The sequence below is a fragment of the Aethalodelphis obliquidens genome, unplaced genomic scaffold, assembly GCF_003676395.1.
Source record: "Aethalodelphis obliquidens isolate GAN/ISIS:26980383/991018 unplaced genomic scaffold, ASM367639v1 scaffold1, whole genome shotgun sequence".
NCBI lineage: Eukaryota > Metazoa > Chordata > Mammalia > Artiodactyla > Delphinidae > Aethalodelphis > Aethalodelphis obliquidens.
This window is the reverse complement of record NW_020837945.1, coordinates 48,181,151-48,205,441: the sequence shown is the minus strand read 5'-3', so window position 1 is coordinate 48,205,441 and position 24,291 is coordinate 48,181,151. Positions and strand designations below refer to the sequence as shown.

The 24,291-nt window shown below is 37.4% G+C and overlaps 1 protein-coding gene across 1 annotated transcript in view; it reads left to right on the top strand.

The window, feature by feature from the left end:
* Positions 1 to 24,291, top strand: part of ABI3BP (ABI family member 3 binding protein) — a 263,592-nt gene that overhangs the window by 149,332 nt on the left and 89,969 nt on the right. Inside the window, exons 13-30 of the mRNA XM_027103558.1 lie at positions 634 to 699; positions 1,859 to 1,933; positions 2,487 to 2,561; positions 3,536 to 3,610; positions 4,729 to 4,800; positions 5,583 to 5,657; positions 9,887 to 9,928; positions 10,768 to 10,815; positions 11,774 to 11,854; positions 12,299 to 12,346; positions 13,431 to 13,493; positions 16,169 to 16,228; positions 17,035 to 17,130; positions 18,472 to 18,504; positions 19,304 to 19,387; positions 20,355 to 20,414; positions 21,251 to 21,334; positions 22,523 to 22,582. Coding sequence (XP_026959359.1) covers positions 634 to 699; positions 1,859 to 1,933; positions 2,487 to 2,561; positions 3,536 to 3,610; positions 4,729 to 4,800; positions 5,583 to 5,657; positions 9,887 to 9,928; positions 10,768 to 10,815; positions 11,774 to 11,854; positions 12,299 to 12,346; positions 13,431 to 13,493; positions 16,169 to 16,228; positions 17,035 to 17,130; positions 18,472 to 18,504; positions 19,304 to 19,387; positions 20,355 to 20,414; positions 21,251 to 21,334; positions 22,523 to 22,582 — 1,197 coding nt within the window. The remainder of the gene's footprint in view (positions 1 to 633; positions 700 to 1,858; positions 1,934 to 2,486; positions 2,562 to 3,535; positions 3,611 to 4,728; positions 4,801 to 5,582; positions 5,658 to 9,886; positions 9,929 to 10,767; positions 10,816 to 11,773; positions 11,855 to 12,298; positions 12,347 to 13,430; positions 13,494 to 16,168; positions 16,229 to 17,034; positions 17,131 to 18,471; positions 18,505 to 19,303; positions 19,388 to 20,354; positions 20,415 to 21,250; positions 21,335 to 22,522; positions 22,583 to 24,291) is intronic.

The window sequence follows — 24,291 nt, the reverse complement described above, 5'->3', positions numbered from 1 at the left end:
TCTGCTAAGTGAATCTCAATTTTATCATCTAGAAAATGGAGCTACTACCCCATTGTCCATAACATGGGGTTAATGTCTACCTCACCTATTTCTCAGGGATGTTAAGAGAGTTAAATAAGTTGATATATGAGAAAACGCTGTGCAAACTATAAAGTGCTGTACAACCTGCAAAGTGCTGTGCAAACTGTAAAGTACTATCCAGACATCATGATGGTAACTTTTACTAAGTACAAAGACTAAGCTGTAGTCTCTGTGCAAATTACCTCAGTGTGACTGCTGTTTCCTTCTTTGGAATTCTCAAATTGCCATCTGATTTCATTTATGTTTGTACTCTTTGAAGCTATTTGATTTACAGCTGGCACTGCTTCCTTGTAAATAGCACTATGCTCACATCACCCTAGGGGTCAGTGTCAGGGCTTACTGCATAAAGGCCTTTAGTTCAGGGCAAGAAGGACTAGAGGCAAGTCTTTTAGTGATTGCTTACACGTTGCTGACGTGACCAGTAGCCCACAGCCAAAGCTCACTAACACCTACATGAAAATGTCCTCTTTCAGCCAGCATGAAAATATGTCATGAAATTTTTTAAAATTAAAATTAACATCTTCTTTTTTGTTTTACCTTTTCTTTTAAAAGCCACTTATGATGTTTTCTCAAGCCCTACAACATCAGATGAGCCTGAAATATCAGAGCCCCACACAGGTACACCCAGCCTCTCAATTCTTGTTTTTGGATGCCAGGTATTCTGACAATACTGCACCTAGTTCTCCCTTTCATTTTTGCCGAATGAAAAAGTGCGCTCTCTAGAGCTCCACAGGAGAGACATGGCAATCTGTGTCAGGGAGATGAATTCTACCCACCTCTCCCATTGAATGATTATTTCTTCACATCCATCAGTAAATAAACTCTGCCACATGTGGGAGATGCAGATAGATTAGGTTGCCACTGAGGCACAGTAGAATAATGGCCTATCTCTCTGTTGTTCAGAGTCATTCTAAAAAGCTTTTAGGTTCTTAGTTTTCCCTGGTGTAGTGGTTCTCCAGTGGGGGTGATTTTGCTCCCTTCCTCCTGAGGAAACATTTGGCCATGGCTAGATATACTTTTGGTATCTGGGGAAGGTCTTACTGACATCTAGTGGGTAGAGGCCAGGGATGCTGCTAAACGCCCTGCAATGCACAGGACAGCTCCCACACCAGAGTCATCCAGCCCTAAAGGGCAATAGTGCCAAGGTGAGAAATCCGTCTCTCGAGCAATCATGTCGCTCATTTGTCTATAGAAGTTCAGTTGGGTCTAACGTTTGACATTCACTTACTGATCCATCTACGGTGAGTTTAATTCAGTCCAATAGTTCCTTCTAGCAAGTATTTATTGAGCACTTACTAAACTAGGTACTGCAGGAGATTCAAAGTATATAATACTGGTCTCTGCCACACAAAGACATATGTCTGGTATTTGTGTGTGTGTGTGTGTAGCCTTATCTTAGCTCTATTGGTGCCATGATAAATAAAGGCAAATAATTTTAAATAGTAGCAGAAAATGTTAAGAAATGAAACAGAATGCTAAGAGTAGATTCAGCTAGCAGTTTAAGACACAGAGGGAAGGAACCAGAAAAACCAGTTGAAAACAGTTCAATATATGAAACATGGTTTTATCATGGTTTAACATTTGAAGTTTGCATGTTTTTAAAAATGAGGTCATCTTCAACTCCTAATGAATCACTAGTTTTCAAATGTTGGTCAGCAATCTCTCAAGTGTTCTTGATATTTTTCCCCATTTGAGGCATAATTTATTACTCTGGAATTTGTATTTTATTCCTGGGGCCTTCTACTGCTTTTAAAAATGTTGACATTTATTCCAACAGCAACAAGCGATCCATTTCTGGATTCTGTCCCATCTAAAACTTCTAGAACTCTTGAACAGCCAAGGGCAACACTGGGTAATGTTTTTAACAGAAAAATTGTGCTTTGTTTTCCATCGAAAGAAAATCCATGTAAATGCCTTTCTTCCAAATGACCATTTAATTCCATCACATCTAATCATTTATTTCTTTCCTATTTCTGAATATAATATATATTTTTTCCTGTAATGCAGGCATCTTATGTTCCATTTTGGGCTCTCTCTCTCTTTTTTCTTTTTAAACCGTAATAGATGTTATTTTTTCCATCCTTAAAGGAATGAAAAGCTTTGAAAACTGCATGGACATCATCATCCATATCCTCCCATCTCGTGTGTTTGTGGCCTGTATCACCTCTCTTCCATGCATTGAGTCTGCCTCGAGTCAGCTACTGAACAATCTCATTCTGACCTTTTCTCCACTTTAAATTATCATTTCATCCACCAGCTTTCAAGACAACATTCATGCATTTTTCATCCTTCATCATGTCCTTGTAGCATGTGCTTTGTAACACCATCTAAAAGCATGCTGAAACTCTTAAGATACCTCATTTTAACTGGAATTATTTGGTGGGATGGGGTGTTTGTGTTTTCAGCTCCGAGTGAAACACCATTCGTTCCTCAAAAACTGGAAATCTTTACCAGTCCTGAAATGCAACCTACAACACCTGGTAACTAATGACATTCGTATAGTTGTGTACTTTGAAAGAATGGATAAAGTGACAAAAAGAATCAGTCATGTGTTGGCCTTTTCAGAATATTTTCAGTAGTAAACATTTCCCTTCATTCTCTACCATGAACTTCTTCAAAGAACTGGGGTATCTGTCCTACTTAGCCTTGTGATAATCCTCGAAGAATTTTCATAATCTTGGTGTCTCTGTATTTTTTTAATTGAGGTAAAATTAATATATAACATTATATTAGTTGCAGGTGTATGACATAAAAATTCAGTCTTTGCATACATTATTTTGAAGTATTATTCCCTTTCTTCTTGTTATTCCCTATACTTCTTTCAAATTTGCCACTGGAAAATAACAGCAAAATTATAGATGATAATTATTTTAAAATACATTCCCTTCAGTTAGCATATTTAGATACCACTTGGTCAGACTGTTTTTCTCCAAGTAGCCTAAGTATAAAGAGCATCAAGTAGGCTCTGCAATCCTGGATATGATAAAGAAAGATGAATAAAAGAGTAAAACACATATATTCTATAATAGAAACTTATTGGAATAATGAAGTTCGTTAACTCCTGGTGAGGTTAGTAGTGAGATATAGAATTAAAGAAGTTCTGAACCTTCCATTCTCTAAATCTCAAATATTTATGTTTCTCCCGTGCTGTTCAGTAAATCACCTTTTGAGTTCTTAACTGTACCTTGTGTTCTTAAATCCCACAAGGGTCCTCCCTTTCCAGTACAGTTAAGTGAACAATGTACCTTCAATTCTCATATAGAATTTAATTTCTTTTGACTCAATCAACACTTATTGAGCACCTACTGTGTATAAAACACAGTGCTGGGCATTCTAGGGATACAAAGAAATAAAAAGCAGTTCTTGCCCTCAGGAGGTTTACAAGTTTACAGTTACAACCTGATTGACCCCTGGGAAATACCATTTATCAAAGCTATATTAAATCTTCTTTCAGCTCCCCTGCAAACTACATCTGTCCCTTCTACACCTAAACGACGCTTCAGGCCCAAAACACCAAGAACTAAACCTGGTAAATAACTGTCTCTTTAACCTTTCAGGATATTTAATTCGAAATAGATAATGTCCATCTACTTACAAAAAGAAACGATTCTATAGATTAAACATTCTCTGTAAATTTTGGAATTGACTGAAGATGAATAATTAATGTAAAATAACAAGGATCAAACATTTTCAATAAGATCTTATTGAAAATTATGTGAATAATGTTCTTTTTTTCTGGGAAATACTCTTCTTTAATCAAAGTAATACATAAAGATTTTTTTTAAAGTACTACAAGGCCTAGATTGAACAAGAGGAGTCCACTGCCCTACCCTATTCTACGCTTGAGACCCATTCTCCAGTTCTTCAGCATGTTTCTTTTGTATTTACCTCCACATTTCTAAGTAATATGCTGCTGTTTCTTGTTAGATCAATTTTAGTGAATGATGTTCTTGCATGCAAATTTTGGTATAAACATAGAAACAAGTCCTACTGTCACAGTGATATATACTGTAATTTATTTTCCTGGCATGCATCTGAGTTTAAGTGTTATTAGGCAGACAGTTCCTGTTTTCGTTGCCTACTACTATGTTTTCAGTTTTGCATTAGGGCGATGGCTGAGATGCAGAGGACATGACTCTGGCTTTCCAATTGCTTGTATTTTTTTTTTTAAGATTATATCATGAACAATGAGAGCAATGTAAGATTATACAACCTGCTTGTGAAGCTATAATACTGTGTGGAAGCTCAGAAAAAGAAAGTACAAGTTGAGGATGTAAGCCTCAGAATGTGTGTAGGGTTTAGAGGAAAAGGAGAGGGGAACAACATATATTATGGCACAGAGTTTGAGGTAAAGGTAGTTTACCAACCTGGATGTGATACTCTTCATTGTCAAAGAGTACACTCAGAATCATGCTCAACAAACCAGGCTTTGATATTCCATTGCTTATTACAATTTTTTTATAGCTATACTATTATGACTAAATTTTAAAGTTCTTTCCCCAAACTTTTACTCACTGCATACTTTGTAAACACTGACTAAATATTACAGGATTTTAAAAAGGTCATTCAGTTCCTCTTTGGAGGATTGTTTTTTTTTTATTGTCTCTAGAATATTTTAATATATATTTTTTTCCTTTCCACCACCAGAAAGAACCACAAGTCCTGGAACAATTACATCTAAAATTTCTAAAAGCCCTGAACCTACACGGACAACACTGGGTAACAATATGTCCTTAGTAAATATGTTACTTCATTTCACCACGGAAAGTCCAGTATGCCAGCTTTTCTGTAATGTCTCAATCACTGTTCTAATTGGATCATTTCAGCAGTACTAAATTATCTCGTAGTACACATCAACTCCATGACTTTCATGGTTTTGGATAGCTGGCCATGTGGTGGTTGATGTGAACTCAGCATTTAGACATCATCCTGTACCCTGGAGAGCCGTTAAACCACTGATGATTTCTCATCTTCTATGCAACCATTGTTTTTAAAGCTGCGTCTTTTACACAGTTCTCCATTTTTTTACGTAAGGCCCTCAAGTTCAACTTCATTTGGCAAAACAGCTTTCTGTTATGGTGTTAGTAAAAATTTCTTTATGCTGTAGATCGTAACATTATACCTATCAGTAAATATTAATTTTAAAACATTTCTCTTTTCTGATGCTTAAAGATTTAGATGTGGCTGAGAAATGTGAAATAAGGTGCAAAATCATTACACTGATTTTGGTTTTCTAATCATGGGTTAAAATCACTGTCTTTGGGTAGTTGTGGTGACTAGTGACAATGCTATTTCTCTTGAAATGCTTTTTCAAAAAGATGAAAATTTATTACTGTATTTTCATTAAATGGTGCTCTGTGAAGTATTATTTTAATGGAATCCAAAATCATCCAAGATGATGGGTTTATAGCACTTGAGGTATAGGTTTTCCTTTTGCGGTTTTAGACACTGAAATGACTAATTATTGATTTGTTGATTATTTTGTTTCTTTATTTTTCCAGCTCCCAGTAAAACACAGTTTATTTCTTTGAAACCTAAAATCCCTCTCAGTCCAGAAGTGACACCCACCAAACCTGGTAATTACCCTGAGCTTTATTTTGATATTCCAAAAGTAGGGTTGAAAAGTTATTTTATGCCACTCTTTGGAGCAAGAAATTTTGATTTGCATCTTGGTATTTGATATAACTTTCCATGAAAAGAGTGAAAGTGTGATGAAATGATGTCGTTTATAGCCAACTCCTCTGATATTATCATAGCATCTCTCCGAGCTGTGTGGTGTTTCATTATGTTCATGACCATCACAGAGAAAGCACAGAAATAGAGTGGTGGGAAGGATTGAGGACTCCCTTGTCTAGGACTGTGAAATAGTTTCCAGTGCCAAAGTTGATTGGAATTCAGATCACACTAAACAGTAGCCTTTCAGCTGAGAAGTGGAGAAGTCTTTCCATCCCCTAAGAACTCTGCCTTGTTGGGGGCCTTCTCAGTTCTCGGGCTGCATGACTAGCAATGGTTGTATTTCCCTAATGTTCTATAGCTTCTTTCTAAATTGGGTCTGATTTCCGAACACTGACTTCTGTTTACTTCTCAGGAGACATTAATGATGTTTTGCTGAAGAAAAGAGGGTTTTTTTTCTTTTCTTCTTCTTTTGCAGGGAGGGGTTATTCTGTGTATGTAATTAAAAACAGAGACAATTCCCTGCACAAGGATTGCAGGACATGTTAAATGATCAAATTGTTTTTTCCATCTATCCAGAATCTCTACAACAGTCTGAAATGTTGATGTATGAGATTATATATGGGGAACTTCATCACAACTCATTATTTTCATCAAAACTTTAACCCCTTAGCTCTGGGAAGAATATATTTCTCACTGTAATATGGATTTTTCATTAATGTATATTTACAAGGTAGGATTATTAAAGCAAGAGGTTTTCTGCTTAAGTGGGCATGATTCGTTTTTTGCAAAGACATGGGTAAGGAAGAAAAGCGTAACTGCTCAGAGAGAGAATTCTCATGACTCCTTTTAAAGAGGCAGTGAGATTTCCAGGTGTTGTAGGTGTCAGAGGGAAAGAAATTATGGATTAGGCAAAGGGAGTATAGTTGATGCTGTGACCAGGGGTGAGGTCTCCAAGTCAGAGAAATGGAATGAAGTATTCTAACTCAGAGAGGTTATTAGGAGAAAGAAGCATAGCTAATAAAACTCAAGAGCCCTAGCAGTTTAAATCATAGAACTCTGACAGTCAGCTATCTGAGAGAAGGATTTCATGTACATTTATTTTAAAATTATGCCCAGAGGACTTTAGAATAAGGTAGTAACTCTTACATTTAAGCTGTATTTTGAATAGGGACCTATTACCAAGTAGCTTGAGAAATATTACTCTATGTTTGGGTCACCAACTTTTTATTTATTTATTTTTTGAATTTTATTTTTTTATACAGCAGGTTCTTATTAGTTATCCATTTTATACATATTAGTGTATATATGTCAATCCTAATCTCCCAATTCATCCCACCACCACCCCCTGCCATTTGGGGTCACCAACTTTAAGTAAATGTTTTTCCAATCTAATTATTTCTGTTGTTACAAGGTAACATTTGAAAACATCAAAAAATGTCTCCTAATGTTTATTACCATTTATTCATGATAAGCTATATTATTACTTCTAGTGGTTTCTGGGGGAATAAAATGTTTCTGAGAGGAAATTCATGAATACACATCAAGGTGGGAGAGTGTGTTCTTATCACTCTAAGGTATTTGAGCAAAGAGATTTCTTAATTTGACATTTCCCTTTAAAATGGGGGAAATCATTTGGAAGCTAATGGGTTTATATTCCTTTGATTTCTACCTTCTAATCACCTAAGAATAGCCACACTTTTCCCCTAACAGCAAGTATCACCACTTCAGAATCTGTGCCTAAACTTAAGCTAACTCATGTTGACTTTGAGTGGCCTGAGGCAACATAGAGTGATGACTGGTTCTCTATAAACCATTGCTTGGGTTTTAGCTTTTTAAAATGTATTTATTTTATGGCAACCACCACTATAGCTCTGCTAAATACTTCTTTTCCTGCCAAGGTTCAAGAGAGCAAATAAACCACCAAAAGCTTTTTGATTTGAGTCATTCATTGCCTTTCTCAGCCCTCTCCTCACACTCTCCTGTTTTTCTGTTTCACTTTCCATACAGGCTGCTTTTCCTTTGGTTTTCCTTTGTGGTTAAGCTAATGAGTAAAAACCCACATTGGTTTTGGTTTGTTTTATAAGTAGAATCCAGCACTTTCTTGAAAAATCCCAGACATCTACCATGTCCCAACTTGTCTGCCTCATCCAATAAGAATTGTTTCCTTCATAGTTAATTATTAAGGTTGTAATGACGTTCGGCTCTTCAAGCTTTTAACGATCTGAAAAAAAGGGAGAGACCTCCGATTACAGCTGTTTGTTGTATGCATTTCTCTGACACGGTGGACAGAATAGTAAATTGTACTCATTGCTAGCCACAAATCCATGAGAGGGTTTTAGTTTTCTTTGTTTTGTGCTGAGGTGAGTGGTGTAGTTATTTGCATGCCACTCAGCTTTTTTTATGGAACATTTTTGCACCTTTATCGGTAATACCTTAAGGCTATGAAATAGAGGAAGTCTTATCAGAAGATGTATTTACTTTTAATAAACACTGACTTTAATATTTTTATATTCAGGTGAATTGGAAGCTTAATTGATGGGGCTCCATACCTATTTGGCCTCAGTCTCAGGACCTAAAAAATGCTGATTTTTCTTTATAAAATTCAAAAGACAGCATTCTTTGATCTTTGTGAAAGCTAAAAGGTGCTACAAGTACCAAATCTTACTTTTTCACACTTTTAGAAGGCAACTTTGTAGAAATTAAAACCTGAATTACAACCTCAAAGTTTCAAGAGAATTTTTGTTTTTTGCTATTTTCAGATGTGAATGCTTTTTGATATTTATTGTATTTAATTACCGACATCTACTATTTATTTTCCCTTTCTCCTGTAGACTCTGACATTTAGCCACGCCCCCTCCCTCTCCCACACACACATTTTTTTGCTTTGCCTAGTGTACTTCTATCTCGTACATCACTGCAGCTCTGCCATTCATCTGTTATAATCTATTTCTGACAAGTTCTTGAGAAATCAGAATTCTTTTTTTTGGCCACAGACATTCTAATGAATGATGCTACGTTTCAGTAACACCTGTGCCTTGCATTCAGAATAAATGAAAATTCTCTATCCTAATTATTTATTATTATATTTTCTTTTTTAGTTGCTAAAGAGTCACTACATGCTTCCCCCAAACCTTCCATGCCCCCTAGTCCAGAAATATCAGAGATAACCCTGGTAAATGTAATATAAGGAATACATAAGTGCAAAATGATTTAAGTTCTGTTAAGCTGGTCAGTAGGGGCCATATTAATTGGTTTCTTTCTGTAAGAAAAAAAAAAGTCAAAGAATATTCACTTTGTATTTCAACAACTGATTTCCTTTTTTATTTTCTTCTTGAAAGAAAAGAATTCTTTTTGTTCTACAGAATAGGAAACCTCTATTGGATGATCTTCTTTTAAAAAACCCAAATAGACTTTTTAACCAAACTATATTCAGCATGAGGTATAATTTATTTACTGCTAATCTGAATGGCATTGGAGAATTTATCTTTCAGAATATTTATATAATATTGTTATTCAATTTATTCAGCATTTGATGAAATCTGAGACTACTTTCTGACTTCTATTGATTTGATAATTTAAATGGAATAAATTTCATGTGTAAATCAATTTGTTCACCAGCAATAGATACTAGTAAATACGGGGAACACCATATGAACACTTGTGGCCCCTTTTAGACTGTAAGTTCCATTCCTATTTTTTGTGAAATAATATCAGATCCAGTCAGGCTGAAAATCATCCCAAACTAACAGAGCTCAGGCACGGTCACAGGTCTGATGGGTCTGTTGCCTCTTCCCATTTTCTTGGGTGAAACCGACTGTCCTGCATGAAAATAAAATGGCAGGTGAACAACTTCTGAGAGGCTACACTGACTTCCTTTAATATGTCCTCAGGCACGAGGAACAGTAGTGGGGAAAATAGCTAGAAATCGACAACAAAAATTAGAATTCTCTATTCTTTCTTCTGTTGTGGTTTGTGGAGAGGCTGCAGGCTGATTGAGCTTTATTTCATAAGCCAATAGAACCTGATGGTTCACCAATGAGAGAACACTTATTATGGTAAAGGACCTTTAATTTCTAGCTTAAATGGTGCTCATCAGCATCCCCTTTGATAATACTTGCTTTCATTGCAGCCCTGGAACCTGAGACTCCACCACCATCACAGCCGCCAATAGGTAATGAAGTTTGCTTTAGTGAGTGAAAAAGAATTCTCTTTCTTTCACACCCTCTATGTTCAACTTTGTGCTTAGCTTTGGCTTTTCAAAAGATTATTTCTTTGTTGTCCTTCAGATCTTTCTTTCAGCCATTTTCACCAGAAGATAAACTCCCTGCCTGTGCTTAAGTGGAAGCTCTGAGACAGCCATGAAAGCCATACTGATTTTGATTTGTCACATTCCTTGCTGTCCCTCCTTGTATTTGAGCACCATGTCCTGAGCTTGTTTTAACCTGGTTATTTCCCATAGAGGACCATGGCTTCCCCAGGACATATTTGTGCTTTCACTTTTAGAGGTGTTTTTCTTACTTTCAAAACTCTAACATTTGCAGACTTTCTTGAAAAGCATTATGGTCTTTCCAGATCTAAATATCCTGATGTGTCACTAGGAAATTCATTAAATGAGAGAAATATAAAAATTCACCCCAGTCTATGTAGCTTCTTTTCCTTCAAGAGAGCAAAAACTGTTCTGCTAGTGCTGTCTTAGCCAGTTATTCACATTTTCCTTCATAACATGAGCTGTTGGTTACTTTATTGCATTTACATCTTCCAAATGAGAGTCATGCCTTTTTTTTTTTTCCATTTCTCTTTCCAAACTTAACTGACCAGCTGCGTTTTTGTTCATTTTGTCTAAAAACACAGGAATCTATTTACATAAAAAAGGAATGTCTTATATGGATAAAAGTTTCACCATTTATGATTGCTCAACTTAGTACTTAAAAATTAAGCATTTTTTATATTTTACTAAAGTTCATCATTTTTCCGTTGATTTTGATTCCTTCTTGATCATTTTTCGTGCAGTCTTAGAACCTGGAACACTGGGAACTAAACCTTCAGCAACAACATTAGGTAATGCAGTGAGTGACCTACCTTTTTTTCCTTTTCCTGACTGCTGGCATCTCTATTAACAGGCTCACATTAATGGATTTGTTCATTAATGTCCATTTGTGTGTGTGTGTTCTCTATTCCTCTGGAGAAAAATTTTAAATCCTATAGTCTAAAAATTATATCTCATTCTTTAAAAGTTGCCTTCCCTGAGATAATTTGAGAATTCAAAGCCTTTTTGCACATGTTACTGATTTACAGATTTTTTTTTATTGGAGTATAATTGCTTTACAATGTTGTGTTAGTTTCTGCTGTACACTGAAGTGAAGCAGCTATATACGTATCAGTATACATATATCCCCTCCCCCTTGGACCTCCCTCCCACCCCACCCCCCTTCCCACCCATCTAGGTCATCACAGAGCACCAAGCCGAGCTCCCTGTGTTGTACAGCAGCTTCCCACTAGCTATCTACTTTACACATAGTAGTGTATTTATGTCCGACCTAATCTCCCAATTCATCCCACCCTCCCTTTCCCCCACCCCACCCCATGTTGATTTGCAGATTTTTAAATGCTAAGCGAAAAACATTTCCTTTTGAATCTTAGGCCAAATAAATTTTAGTTTTTATCCCTAGTGGCTTCTAAAAGTAACTTTTCTCATGTTCCTGTTAAACATATACCTTCAAAAATTTAATGAGACTGTCTTCTCCAAGCTGTACAAAGTTCTGAATTTTCCACCTCAAAATAGAATAGAGAGATCTTTTGAACAGTTATTTATAAATATTTGGCAAAAAATAAAATAAAAATCCATTATTCAAGACCTCATTTAACTGGGTAAATAATGATAGAAAGTGGCAAACAGAAGGATACGTATCCGCAATAAATCAAAGGACTTAAATGTGCTTCTAATATACACGTAGTATTGATGGTCAGTTTGTAGGGCCACCTTTTGTGTATTAACTAGCTGATTTTCTTTCTTCAGCTCCACCAAAGACCAAACGACCAGGTCGTCGTCCCCGCCCTAAAACCACACCTAGTCCAGATGTGCCCAAGTCCAAACCTGGTAAATGTGATGTTCAGGGTTCCAATTAACATAGAAAGTGGAATATGGTAGTTTCTGATATAGTAGCTACCTACCGCCTAAATAGCTGGGCTTTAGGAACCAGTGTAGTTGATTTTTATGTTTAAGGATCTATACTTTCTAAATTCACGTTTTATGAATACGTTTATCTTTTTATTTGTAGTTATTAAGTATACACAGCAGTAAGCTGGGCCACTAAGTGGATCGTTAAAGTAGGGCACCGTAAAACTTTTACATAGGATGCGTATTCATGGCAGATGAGATGTGGGAAAGCAATAGGGAGAAGAGGGGCAAATGGGAAAAATGAAAAGGAAAATCACATTCAAAAAAAGTACACGGTTTAAGTAAAGATGGAAGAGTAATGTTTCCTTCCTCAAGATGCCGCTTCTTGACATAATTAGTATTTTTGGTGTTTTGCCTCTATAGCTCTGGAACCTGCTACGGTACAACTGGAGCCCTTGGTGCCCACAGTTGGTAATTCTGGTCTCCTCCAATTGCTTTCCCAGGTTGTCACTTTTGCTTTTCCTGCTCTCTGCCCAGGCATGACTGCAATTCTATACACAGTGTCACAGTTTTGTTCCATGCTTTCCCTCACCTTTCCTATCTGGGTCTGAAGAGCCTGAAGATAGGAAACTTCTAGAAGAATTCTGTATGCTAATTCAGGGAAAGTCCATGGTTTTGAACACAACTTCCTGGTTTTCCAGAAACCCTTTGTCCTCCCATCACGTGTCCTCGTGTAGAGAAAACCATCTACTCTTTCTCAGGGACTTCCGTGCTCATCCTGGACTTGGCAAATGGCAATGTTTTATTCCAGTGTCATGATTACCATTTCATTGCTTTACTCATTCAACTTGTAAGACTTTCTCCCTCTTAAATAGCTGCATGAAATAATGGCTCCTTCAGCTTTTCTGTTTCTCTGGGGAATTTTTTTGAGTATGTTTTGATAACCAAAGTCACACACACTGTTCTTTGTCTAGGGTCCAAGATAAAAATAGTATGGTCTTTATAACTTGAGAATATTAAAAGTCTCCAGCTGGTTTTATTGTTTTCAGTCCTAATGCTGTTTTGATTATAATTATTTCATTATAATTTCTCAGCATTCACAATAAATCTGTCACTGGTTTACTTTAGAAAATTCCAGAAATAAATAGCCATGTAACATGCTGTATAATTTCAAGTATCTATGGGTTACTTTCCTGATTTCCTACTAAGCAAGTTTCAGATTTCTACCTTACTGTTTTTATACTGGGGAAAAGAAAAAAAAAAAACCTATCCAGTAAGAAACAGAACTATTACACTTGTCATTTTAGAAATTACTTATACAGAAAAAAGTCTTCTTATAGTTCTCCTTACTTTTGTTGAGAGACACATTTTGAACATTTCCTGAAGGTTTTTTTCTTTCAGAAAAATCAGTAGGAATGGACACATTTCCCACCCTTCCCATCCCAGGAATTAATTTTGTTGTATATTCACTGAATTTATATAGTATCTTTGCTTGAGCATATGTGTCCTTAATTATTGACAGTTACAGCTGTGACCTTAATACTTTTTTCTTTAGCGTCGAAACCATCCGAAAGACCTAAAACTACACGTAGACCAGATGTACCTCAAATCCAGCCTGGTAATCTCTACTTTCAGTGTCTTAATCTATAACTAGGAAAACGGTGTGTAAGTAGCACTAATCTTGACATTCACAGCTCTGACATGACACTAATTGTAGCACCTTTTTCCTTCAGATTCAAAATCACCAAAGCAATTACTTCCTAAACCCAAAACCACAGCAAAACCAGATACGCCACCACCTAAGTCCGGTAAACAATTTCCAGTGCTTCGGCTTAAGAAGCTTTTTCTTTGGGGATGTTGCTGAAGATGCTTACAGTTTGTCACATCATAAAAGCATAGAAACCCAAATGCCATGGTTTTTTTGTTCATTATCTTCTCAAAGTAGCCACACTTGTGTTTCATGTGTTAAATGAACAAATTAATGTTTGGGAAATTAGTAGATTTTATATCGGATTGTCTGACAGATTCCACTCAAAGCATTTTTAGGTTCTGTCTTCTCAATTCGGGTTTGTAATGAATAGAAGCCTGGTTTTTCTGTATCTGGAGCATTTTTGAAAGTGATTTTAGCAGCTGCCACTAGGGAGGCTGACCCTGTGTTCTTCCCTTATAGGCACGTGGAGATTGGCTTTCTCTAAAATACCTTATTGGCTTTTCAAATGGTACCTATGAACTAAGTGATTTTCTACTAAATAAGAAGATATTATATAATAGTTCTGAAAATTCAATTGTTTTCCAAGTGACATTTTCTCCTAAGATGCCAATTAGTATAAAATTCTAATTTACTGAGAGCATCTCTCATAATAAATCTCTCAAGGAGGCAATTTATATCAGCTTAGAATAAACCAAGTTCTGTGTCCTGTGAATTAAGCATCAATGAGCACCTAAAAGTCTAGCTTTCCTTAGTTTTGTTTCCTATATCTGTTTATTTTTTATGGTGCAGTCTTTGAGCCTGTTACATTTGAGAATGAAGCGCCCTCCACAACCATAGGTAACGATGGATGTCTTCCCTCTTGGTCGATGTTTCTCTGAACTTGCCCCTCTCATTTCTGTCACTGTCTGTAGTCTCTTGTGTAAACAATTGCCATTCATCCTCTTTTTCATTCATTCCCAAAAACTGTTTACTATTTTCAACAAGCACCTTTTTAATATACTTAGGCATTCTTACAGCTGCCGCTCAGCTTACAATCCCTGAATGTTTTTTGTTCTTTGATCATCTTCAGAGATAGTCAGATTGCTTGCAGCACTTGATGTTGGCAAGAGTTACAGGTGCTCTCTCCATCCATCATTCAAACCAGGACATTTTTGAAATCTCTGCTTTTATGTATGTATAATTTATGATGTGGGAGAGGGACAATGAGAAAGCTGGTTGGGGCTTGAGAAAATACAAATTGTCTCTTTCTCGCAAAAGTCCTTTCTTCTTGATTCCATACTGTTCGAATGCAACTGGACCTTTCTGTTGATAAATCCGTCCTGTGGTGTTGAATTCCAAACAAAATAGGGATTTTCCTCTTTTGTTTGAAGGCAATCAGCTTTGAATATTGTTTTGTCCTGTGGTTCTCACTTTCTATCTCTTCCGGATGCCATGTTTTCCTTTAGTTCAGAAGATGTTCTCAGATGTGGCTTAAACCAACTCTGTGCTGTGTTATCTTGGACAATCAGCAAAAGGCAATCTCCATATAAATGCTTACAGAGTTTTTGGTGATACGATATTTTAATGTTACATTTAATCTTATGGACTTGAAAAATAGAGACACTATTTTAAAACCAAGGAGTCATAAGTCTTAATTTTATACCAATGTGTAATTCAATCATTTCAGAATATTAGAGAATTAGAGGAATCCTGTTTATTCAGACAAAAGTTGAATTATTACTTTTCAGACCTTTTTCTTTTTCTTTTTTTTTTTTTTTTTTTTTTGCGGTACGCGGGCCTCTCACTGTTGTGGCCTCTCCCGTTGCAGAGCACAGGCTCTGGACGCACAGGCTCCGGACGCGCAGGCTCAGCGGCCATGGCCCATGGGCCCAGTCGCTCCGCGGCATGTGGGATCCTCCCGGACCGGGGCACGAACCCGCGTCCCCTGCATCGGCAGGCGGACTCTCAACCACCGCGCCACCAGGGAAGCCCCAGACCTTTTTCTTAATCATCTCTGTTCCTCACTTGAATAGTTATCTCCCGAGTATCCATTTGAAATAAATGAATAAATAAGGACAAATTGTAGCAAAGAGTATCACCTTTATTGTGGAGAAAGGGCACAAGGTTATCTTTTGCATAACTGTCACAGATCTCCAATAATCAGACTGATTAAGAACATTTTTAAAAATTCTCACCACTACCACCATTTCTCAAAAAAATATATGAATAATGGTGGTGAAAACCTTTCAAATACTAACAGAAGTTTTCATAATAATTTTTCAGAGTAATTTAAAATACATATCAGACAGCTAAGAGATTTTTTTGGAGCCAAGTTTCCAATACAGCTGCAATCAGATAATTAAACACCAAAAAACCTACTTTTCATTGGCCTCACAGGGATGCAAAGTGCAAGGGGTATGGCTGTTTTGTGAGATAAATGGGTACCAGAGTACAGCCAGTTATTACGAACTAATACTCTTTTTCCAGAGTTCATAAATGCTTTTTAAACATTACAGGATTAAAAGGATTCATTTTCAAGATAATTTTGTTTCTTTTCCTATGTTTCTTAAATCTCCATTGTTTATTGTATTGCTTTTGGTCAGTTCCTGCCAGAGACATTGAACCTGTAACTCTGAGAACTGAGGCTCCTTGGACAACATTAGGTAACGACCTTTGATGTCTTCAGGCAAGAGCATTTTCTGTTCATGGTCCAGTCAATTCCATTACTATGTTGGTCAAAGGGTTTTCTCTTCTGTAAGATTTTTTCATCATCCCTTTTTGTCACTCAGCTATATTCTTTCATTTTGAACATATTGAAGATGTTTAAAATAAGTCACTTGGTTAGAATATAAGCATCTCTGAAGCTAGTGCAGAGTATCTATCACCCACATTATCCAGCTTTCTTAAAGCTTTACAGAGCCAGTGGTTCTGCTGAATTCCAAACGCAGTTAGGAGTCTCTGCCCTATGAACATCAGGTATAATTCTGTGGCCATCAAAAGAAAGTTGTTTTAAGATATTCCAGGCATTTTTATGGTCTACCAATGATTTTAAGAAATGAGATGTGTTTAGTCTAATAATGTTTAATGGGATGTATGCCTAAACCAAGTCATTTCTAAATATAATCTCCCCAAAGCAGGTGAGCCTGTGTCCCTCTCTAATGCGATGTAGACGTGCTGTGCTTCTGACGTCCCTTGGATCAGGGTTCTCTTTGAAAATCTGATACCAGCAATAACAGTAAAGTTTTCAGATAATTAAAATAATGTTATATGTTCTTTCTCAAAAGAACTGTCAGCAGACAACCCCCCACAACTTTTTTTTGGCATATGGATGACAAAGAAAATTCCAAACCCCAGAGACAAATTTCTCAAGACTCCAGAAAATCTAGCAAAATTTTATAAAACCTAGAGCCATGTATCATCCTTTTTTTCTGGAGTCATAAGACAACATTAACCAGTTTCCTTTCTTCAGCTCCAAAAACATCACAAAGAACAAGAAAACGTCGTCCACGTCCACGTCCCAAACATAAAACCACGCCGAGCCCAGAGACACCTCAGGCCAAACTAGGTAAATATGTGGTTCCTGGTACCTGTGGAACCTTGTTGGATGTGATACTGTGGTGGGAGTGTAACTCGCTGCCTAGTAACCCTGCGATCCTTCAGGATGGATGCCCAAGTTACAAGTGCTCTAGTCAATTCATGTGACTTCCTCACGCTACTTAGTATCTTCTTGGTACCTTGTATTTGCTTCTCTCACCATTCGATTACATTTTCTCTTTGATTCTGGCTCCGCAAAAATGTATCTAGTTGAGTATCTAGCCTATTTAGTTCAATTAGTCTCATATTTAATGAACTGCCACATTAGCATTTGTGAGGAATAGTTTAGAAATAACAAGGGACTTGGCTTCATTGAGGGAGGAAGCTGCTCTTGTGTGAAACTGTTCATATGCAGATAGAAAGGAAAATGGGCTAAAGCAACATATTTATTGAGTTTTACCAACTGTTAGTTAATTCTTAGAGAAGTGAAAGATCCATGGGGGTGATAAGTGTCATGTGGACCTTTGAAATGTGTATAGTTTGTAGATTTGTTGGAGGGATGAGCAGGAATAACAAACAGAAGCTGGAAGGTGCCATATGTGTGGATGACAGCAGAAGGATAGGACTTGGAAGTAGAACTTGATTGTGAGAAAGGAGAAGGGCAATGTTTACTTGGCTGGTGCTCAGAAATTGTGGTCAGCAGTGCTACTTTTAGATGGGTCTGTGAAGAGGACCTGAGTGCCTGACTTCAATGATTGGATTTGAGCCACTTGGCTGCAGCGTACTCTCCAGTCAGCCCTTTTCTGTCCTGATAACAGAGAGATGAACTGACAAGTTTTGTAGACTGAATGACCCTTTGTATCTTGCTCTTTTATATGGCTTTGTTTGGACAGAGGTCTTGGTCTTTTACCAAAGCGGACTCTTAACAAAAAGGAACGTTGTCTATTTTGGTTATTCATTACCAATATCTGCTTAAATATATCAACAATTGCATCTATCATGACATAGATGTAATTGTTTGTTTTCCAGTATATTGTGTTATAAATTATACTTTCACATTCTTTTCTTACAGTTGTTAACCGTAATGTTTTTAGACAGATGCCTAAAGATTTTTCTAAGCAGAGTTTTCCATTATATTATCAGATGATATAAAAAGCAATACTTGTAGGTAACCATGTAGGGATAATAAGGGTATAACCATTTCATAATATCATATATCTTTGTACCCTCACCTTGGAACTTTGAAAATTTTGCTTTCTGGCCGTAGAACCACACTACCCTAGTGAAGTTCATTTTCAAGAGAATTTGGTGACTTTTCTTATGTGTTTAACAATTCTTTTTTTTAATTGCTTTCGATCATTTCTTGCTACAGACCTTGAACCTGTTACTACTGGGACATCTTTAGGTAATGATCCTGTACATCCTTCAGCAAGTGCTTTCTTTACTTGTTGTCAGACTTATCTATGTTCTGTAGAGACAATGATGTCATAATTTATTGTCATCCTATTGCTGTGTTCATCTTAAAATATAAAAGGCCTTCTAACATTAATGTGTATAAACTTTAATTCAACACATCTATTTGCTGCATCTCCCAGCTTGTAATTGCATCATGTCAATCTGAGTCTCTGTTTAAATAGTACTGTTTGTTAGAGCTGGGGGCTAAATGTGATTCTCCGTATATTCTTTATTTAGACCACCAATATAGTGTCAATTATGATACCATGAAGTTTCTTTAAGCATCTTACTTTCTATATTTCAAGTTCTACATAACTTTTTTTTTTTTTGCTTTATTGATGTTGCACCTAATTTTGTGTAGTTATTTTAGTAAATTACCAAGTGGAAAATTTGCCCAAGACTAGTTGTTTTAAATTATAAGTGAATAGTATAGGATGGTTTGAACTTCTCTCATGCTTTCACAGTTTAGCGTGATTTCTCATTAGGGACGCTTTCAAGAAAATGATAGTCCCTCATCTTCATTTCTTAAACATAATTATAATATAATTTTTAATCTCTAGAGAATTCTCAATTATAAAAGAAAACCTGTTAATATATTAAAGGATAAAATTTTAAACCAAAGTAACAAAGGTGTCTCCCCTCAAAAGAACTCTGGCAAGTTTTAGAAGGCTTAGAGCCCGGTTTTATCATCCTATTCAGGGGTAATGGAGTCACCAGCACTATAATAATCCTAACTTTTCTTCCTTCAGCTCTAACAACAACAAAGAGACCCCGTCGTCCACGTCCCAAACCTAAAACCACGCCCCATCCAGAAGTACCTCAGACCACACTGGGTAAATATGCAGTTTCTGGTTTAAGGAATCCAAGCATTCTACCCCAGCTGGGACCCTGAATTCTGTGCACATAATCGGTACTTGCCTTATATATCTCTTAAGAGTAAACACTATTCTTCTTATTAATCCCTTCTATATCCCCATAACCATATTAGCACCTGTGAGACAAATCAGAAGTAGGAATTATGCTTTATTTCCCAAACATTTTGTACTATAGTTGTAAACAAAAGCTGTTCCTGCATAAACAGGTAGAAAATAACATAGGGCAGCATGTGTATACAAATGTAAAATAATTTCTGAAATAGTACAAATGATATATGCTAGAAATATAGTAAATATTTGGAGCAGGAAAAGATCCAGGATAATTAGGGGAAAAAATCAGTGCAGAATTTGGATGAGTGAAGGGTTGAGGGAACAAAGGCTGATAAACAGGGAATGTGCTGAAGGAAGCTGGTGACCAGACAGAGGATGACTTGTTGATAACACTCCTGTTGAATGGGCCTCTATAGGATGAAATAAAGGGGACTGGGATGTCTACTCAAGAGCTTAAGTTTGATCCAGTGGGCTTCACTGATCTTACTTCTACACAGGACCATGCTTTTTCTATTCTTAGAACTGAAGATGCTTAGTTTAATATGATACCACAAACTGAGAGGTTGTTCCTCACCTTATTATATTAAATGCCACTCTCTTCACTAAGGACTTAGTGAGTATGGTCTCAGCTTCTTTTTGGCTCTCTGTTCTATGTGTGGTGGGCAGACCCTAGGGTGAAGCCCTACTCCCCACCGCCTCTACCTCTCACCTCCCACCCCTATAGTTCCTGCCTCTTGGTTTTAAACTTTTGTGTAATCCATCCTTGCCCTTCCCTTTTCCCCTTTGAAGCATTATTTTTACTGTTAAGATGAATTTTCTGACATTTCATGCACTCACAAAAATCTCTTTGATTTCTTTTCTTACTTTTGATCAGTTCCTGCCACAATCCCTGAACCAGTTACTCTTAGGACCGAGGCTCCAGGGACGACCGTAGGTAATGACACATTATGTCCATAAGCATCTGCTCCTACTCATTTCAGACCCATTTCGCCACTGTCATAACCACAAGACACTGTGTCATCCTCTGTTGTCATTACCACAAGACTCTGAGTCATCCTCTGTTGTCATTCAATTACTTCCTAATATATTGAAGAGTATTAAAACAACTCATTTGTTATTCAAAGAATCAAGTATGAACTTAGCTTAGTATACATATCTGTAAGGCAATGCGTTTGAATTTGTGGCATCTCATCCCTATGTAACCTTTTAATCACATTCTGTGTTACTGAGTTTCAGACACTATCAATGGGGGTTAGGGGTGGGAGTGTCTGTCCTTGATCCAAACTGAGTACAGTGTCACAGCCATTATGGTGTGATGTAATTCTTATGCAGATCTAAATTCCTATATTTTTTACTACGTGCACGATTTTGTTTTTATTTTGCCATTTTAGATAATGATAGTCTTTTTTCACTAAGGAGTGAAATAGAAAATATGTCCAAGGCTAGTAAATTGAAGTTACCAGCACCATCATTAGTGTAAAGTCACCCTACCCCTTCCCCACCATCACAATAATTCAGTAGGTTTTTGGAAATTTTTTCATTCCAAAATCCCTTCTGAGAATATCCTTGATATATCAACTCAGGTTTCTGTGTGATTTTTGTTTTTCACAGTAATATAAGTGATAAAAAGAGGCAATCATCAAATACGGACAAATGTTTCAAACTCAAAAGAAAAATTTCCTGCAATTCAAGAAATTATAACAACTATAATCCTATCCACAGCTTCTGAAACTAAAAACACTCTATTAACCTGAAGTTTTTTTCCTTTAGCCCCCAAAGTGCCTCAGCGAACTCATCATCCACATCCCAAATCTGAAACCACACGGAATCCTGAAACACCTCAGACTGAACTGGGTAAATGTGTAGATCCTGATTGAGGAATCCTGCAGCCCATCCCTGTGAGGTCTAGAGAAAGTGAAGGGGCAAGTCAGGGCCAGCGGCCACTTTCACTCCAGAGCAGACAACCAGAACACAGTCGGACAGGTCTTAGGGGGTAGCCAAATTCCTTCCCCTTTGTGAATTAGAATCTTCTCTCTAAATGTCTATTTCATTGGCTTCTCATTCAATTCTATCCATCCTTTATATATTGAATGTGTGTAGTGGACTGAAACAGCTATAGGTCAAACATATATTTGGGCAAATAGACTATTTCTTGGTAACTATTAAAGTTGTATAAGTCATAGTACAGATCTAAGGCAGGAGTTAGCAAATATTTTCTATAAAGGGCAAGATAGTAAATACTTGGGGCTTTGTGGCCTCAATAATCTCTGATGTATAGTTTTCTTTTCTCCCCCCCTTTTTTTTTTTTTTAACAATCACTTAAAAATGGAAATGGGCTATATGAAAACAAGCCATGGGCAACGTTTGGCCTATGGGCCATAGTTTGTGGACCCCTGGTTTAAAGAAACAGTCAGGGTGGGCCAGAATAGTTAGGAAGGGCTTGAGCATTGAAATCACTATAGATTTGGATGGCTGGGGCGCGAGAGGGTGGGGTGAAGAAGTTCAGAAGACAGGACCTGTGTGGAGGCCAGCGAGAGGAGACAGAGGCTTCTCGGACCAGTGAAGGCTGTCAGCTTCTAGGTGCTGATCAGAGCATTTTATTGAAGCTGTTGTAGCTAAATGGGCTCAAAGGACCAGCTGAAAAGGAATTTTTACTCTTGGACTTAGGAGTTTGGGTTTCATGTAAGAATCATCATTATCCATACATGGTAGGCTTTCCCGGGCATGAGACAGAAGGATACAGCTGAACCACAGGCTGAATGGCTGCCCTTTATCTTGCTCTCTTAAGTACCCCAGTTGGGCAAAGCTTGTTGTCTCTTTCCAAAGATGAGTTTCTAGCAAGATGGGGAGGGTCTACTTTGGCACATTACCTAGACTAGGATCATCACAGAATGAGAAACTTCAGGGACACTTCTCAGGGACAGTTATCTGAGTACAGAGACAATCCTTCCTGAGTGATAAACTGGTACCCGAGTGCAGACACACCATATCCCTCTGAGACTGTATAAATGTTTAACATTTTTTATTATTATTTTTGGTCAGTTCCTGCCACAGTCCTTGAAGCAGTTACTCCTATCAAAGAGGCTCCAGGGACAGCATTCGGTAATGCCACTTTCTGACCTTCAGCAAGCACTTTTTCTGCTCAGTGTCAAACTTCTGCCCATTCCCCTCTGTCGCCATTTAGTTACATTCTTTATCTTGTGAGTGAAATGTGCATAAAGCAAGGTACTTCTTATTCTAAAGAGAGTCATCCCTGGATCTAGTTTGGGATATCTTCCTGCCCTGTAACTTAATTAAAATTTTTTTCAGTTAAAATTTTTTTCAAGCCAGTTTGCTTTTAGCTCAACCAGAGTTCTCTGTTAAGGTAAATTTCATGTGTTTATAAGAGTGCCTGATCCTGATCTATGCTAACCAGGCTGTGACAGGGAAGTTTCTTTATACATCCTTTATACACCTGCCTTTTTTATCTGCCTGGTTTTTTTTTTTTTTTTTGCTGTACGCGGGCCTCTCACTGTTGTGGCCTCTCCCGTTGCGGAGCACAGGCTCCGGACGCGCAGGCTCAGCGGCCATGGCTCACGGGCACAGCCGCTCCGCGGCATGTGGGATCCTCCCGGACCAGGGCACGAACCTGTGTCCCCTGCATCGGCAGGCGGGCTCCCAACCACCGCGCCACCAGGGAAGCCCTATCTGCCTGGTTTTTTTGTTGTTTTGTTAACATTTGGGTAATATGTTTTTAGTGAATTGTCTAACATAATGTGATCAAGGCTAATAAGTTTAAATAGTAAGCCCCATCCTTAAGGTGAATCTGACTCCCCCTTAATCTCCACCATAGTTTAGAAATGATTCTTAACCTTTTTAATGCAGGCAGGGGACTCTAGGAGAATGTGTTAAAAGATACCAATCTTGACTCTCTGAATTAATAATTCATTTTAATGTGTCAACTTTGTCCCCCAAAGTATCTTCAATAACAAAGGAAGATACAGTAGCATAGTAGGGCCAAACTTTTCACACTAGAAAGAAACATTTCCTGAAACTGAAGAAAATCTATCAAGCTTTGGAAAATTTAAAGAAGATTCTGTTCAAAAACCTGTAAGTTGCAGAAGCTTTAAAGTAACAGAAATTTATCTTTTTCTACTTCCAAAAACATCCCAGCGGACATGTCATTCACAACACAAACTTAAAACCACTCCAAGTTCAGATGCGGCAGAGATTACACCAGACAAAAGCAGGGCCCTTGGCTTAAGGAGCCTGGCAGCCTGTCACTGGTTGAAAATGTAAACCCGTATACTCCCTAGTGAGGGAACCATGAAGAGTCCTTGCCCCTTCAGAACTGGCAAGGAGTTCATGTTTGGAAGAGACATAACCTTCTCTCCAATTCTGGATAGTAAGAGACATGTTATACTTCTCAGTCTGCAGGTTAGTTGAGCACAAACGCTTTTCTTGTGTGAAAATCCTAGAGGATGAAAACAGGGCAGGGTGTTTTTGCAAATTCAAGATTTTTCTTAGGTACACAAACATTAAGTGTAGACTGATTATAGTGGCTCTTTTTTTTAAATGGAAATATATATATTTTATTTTTTAACGCACATATAATCCAAAATGGGTGCTTTTGATCTTTAGTTCTTCCCTAACTGGTGATGGAGGGACCCCAAATTCTCTCATCTCATACATCTATAGCAAGTCTTAAAGAAGCGAAAAATCAACGTGGGCTTCAGTAGAGCAGAGAAGGAGTTTGGGCCTTGACGTCACATCAGAAATTGCACGAGTGGATAGGTGAGAGTGAACAAGATGAAAACATAGGATATAGAGAG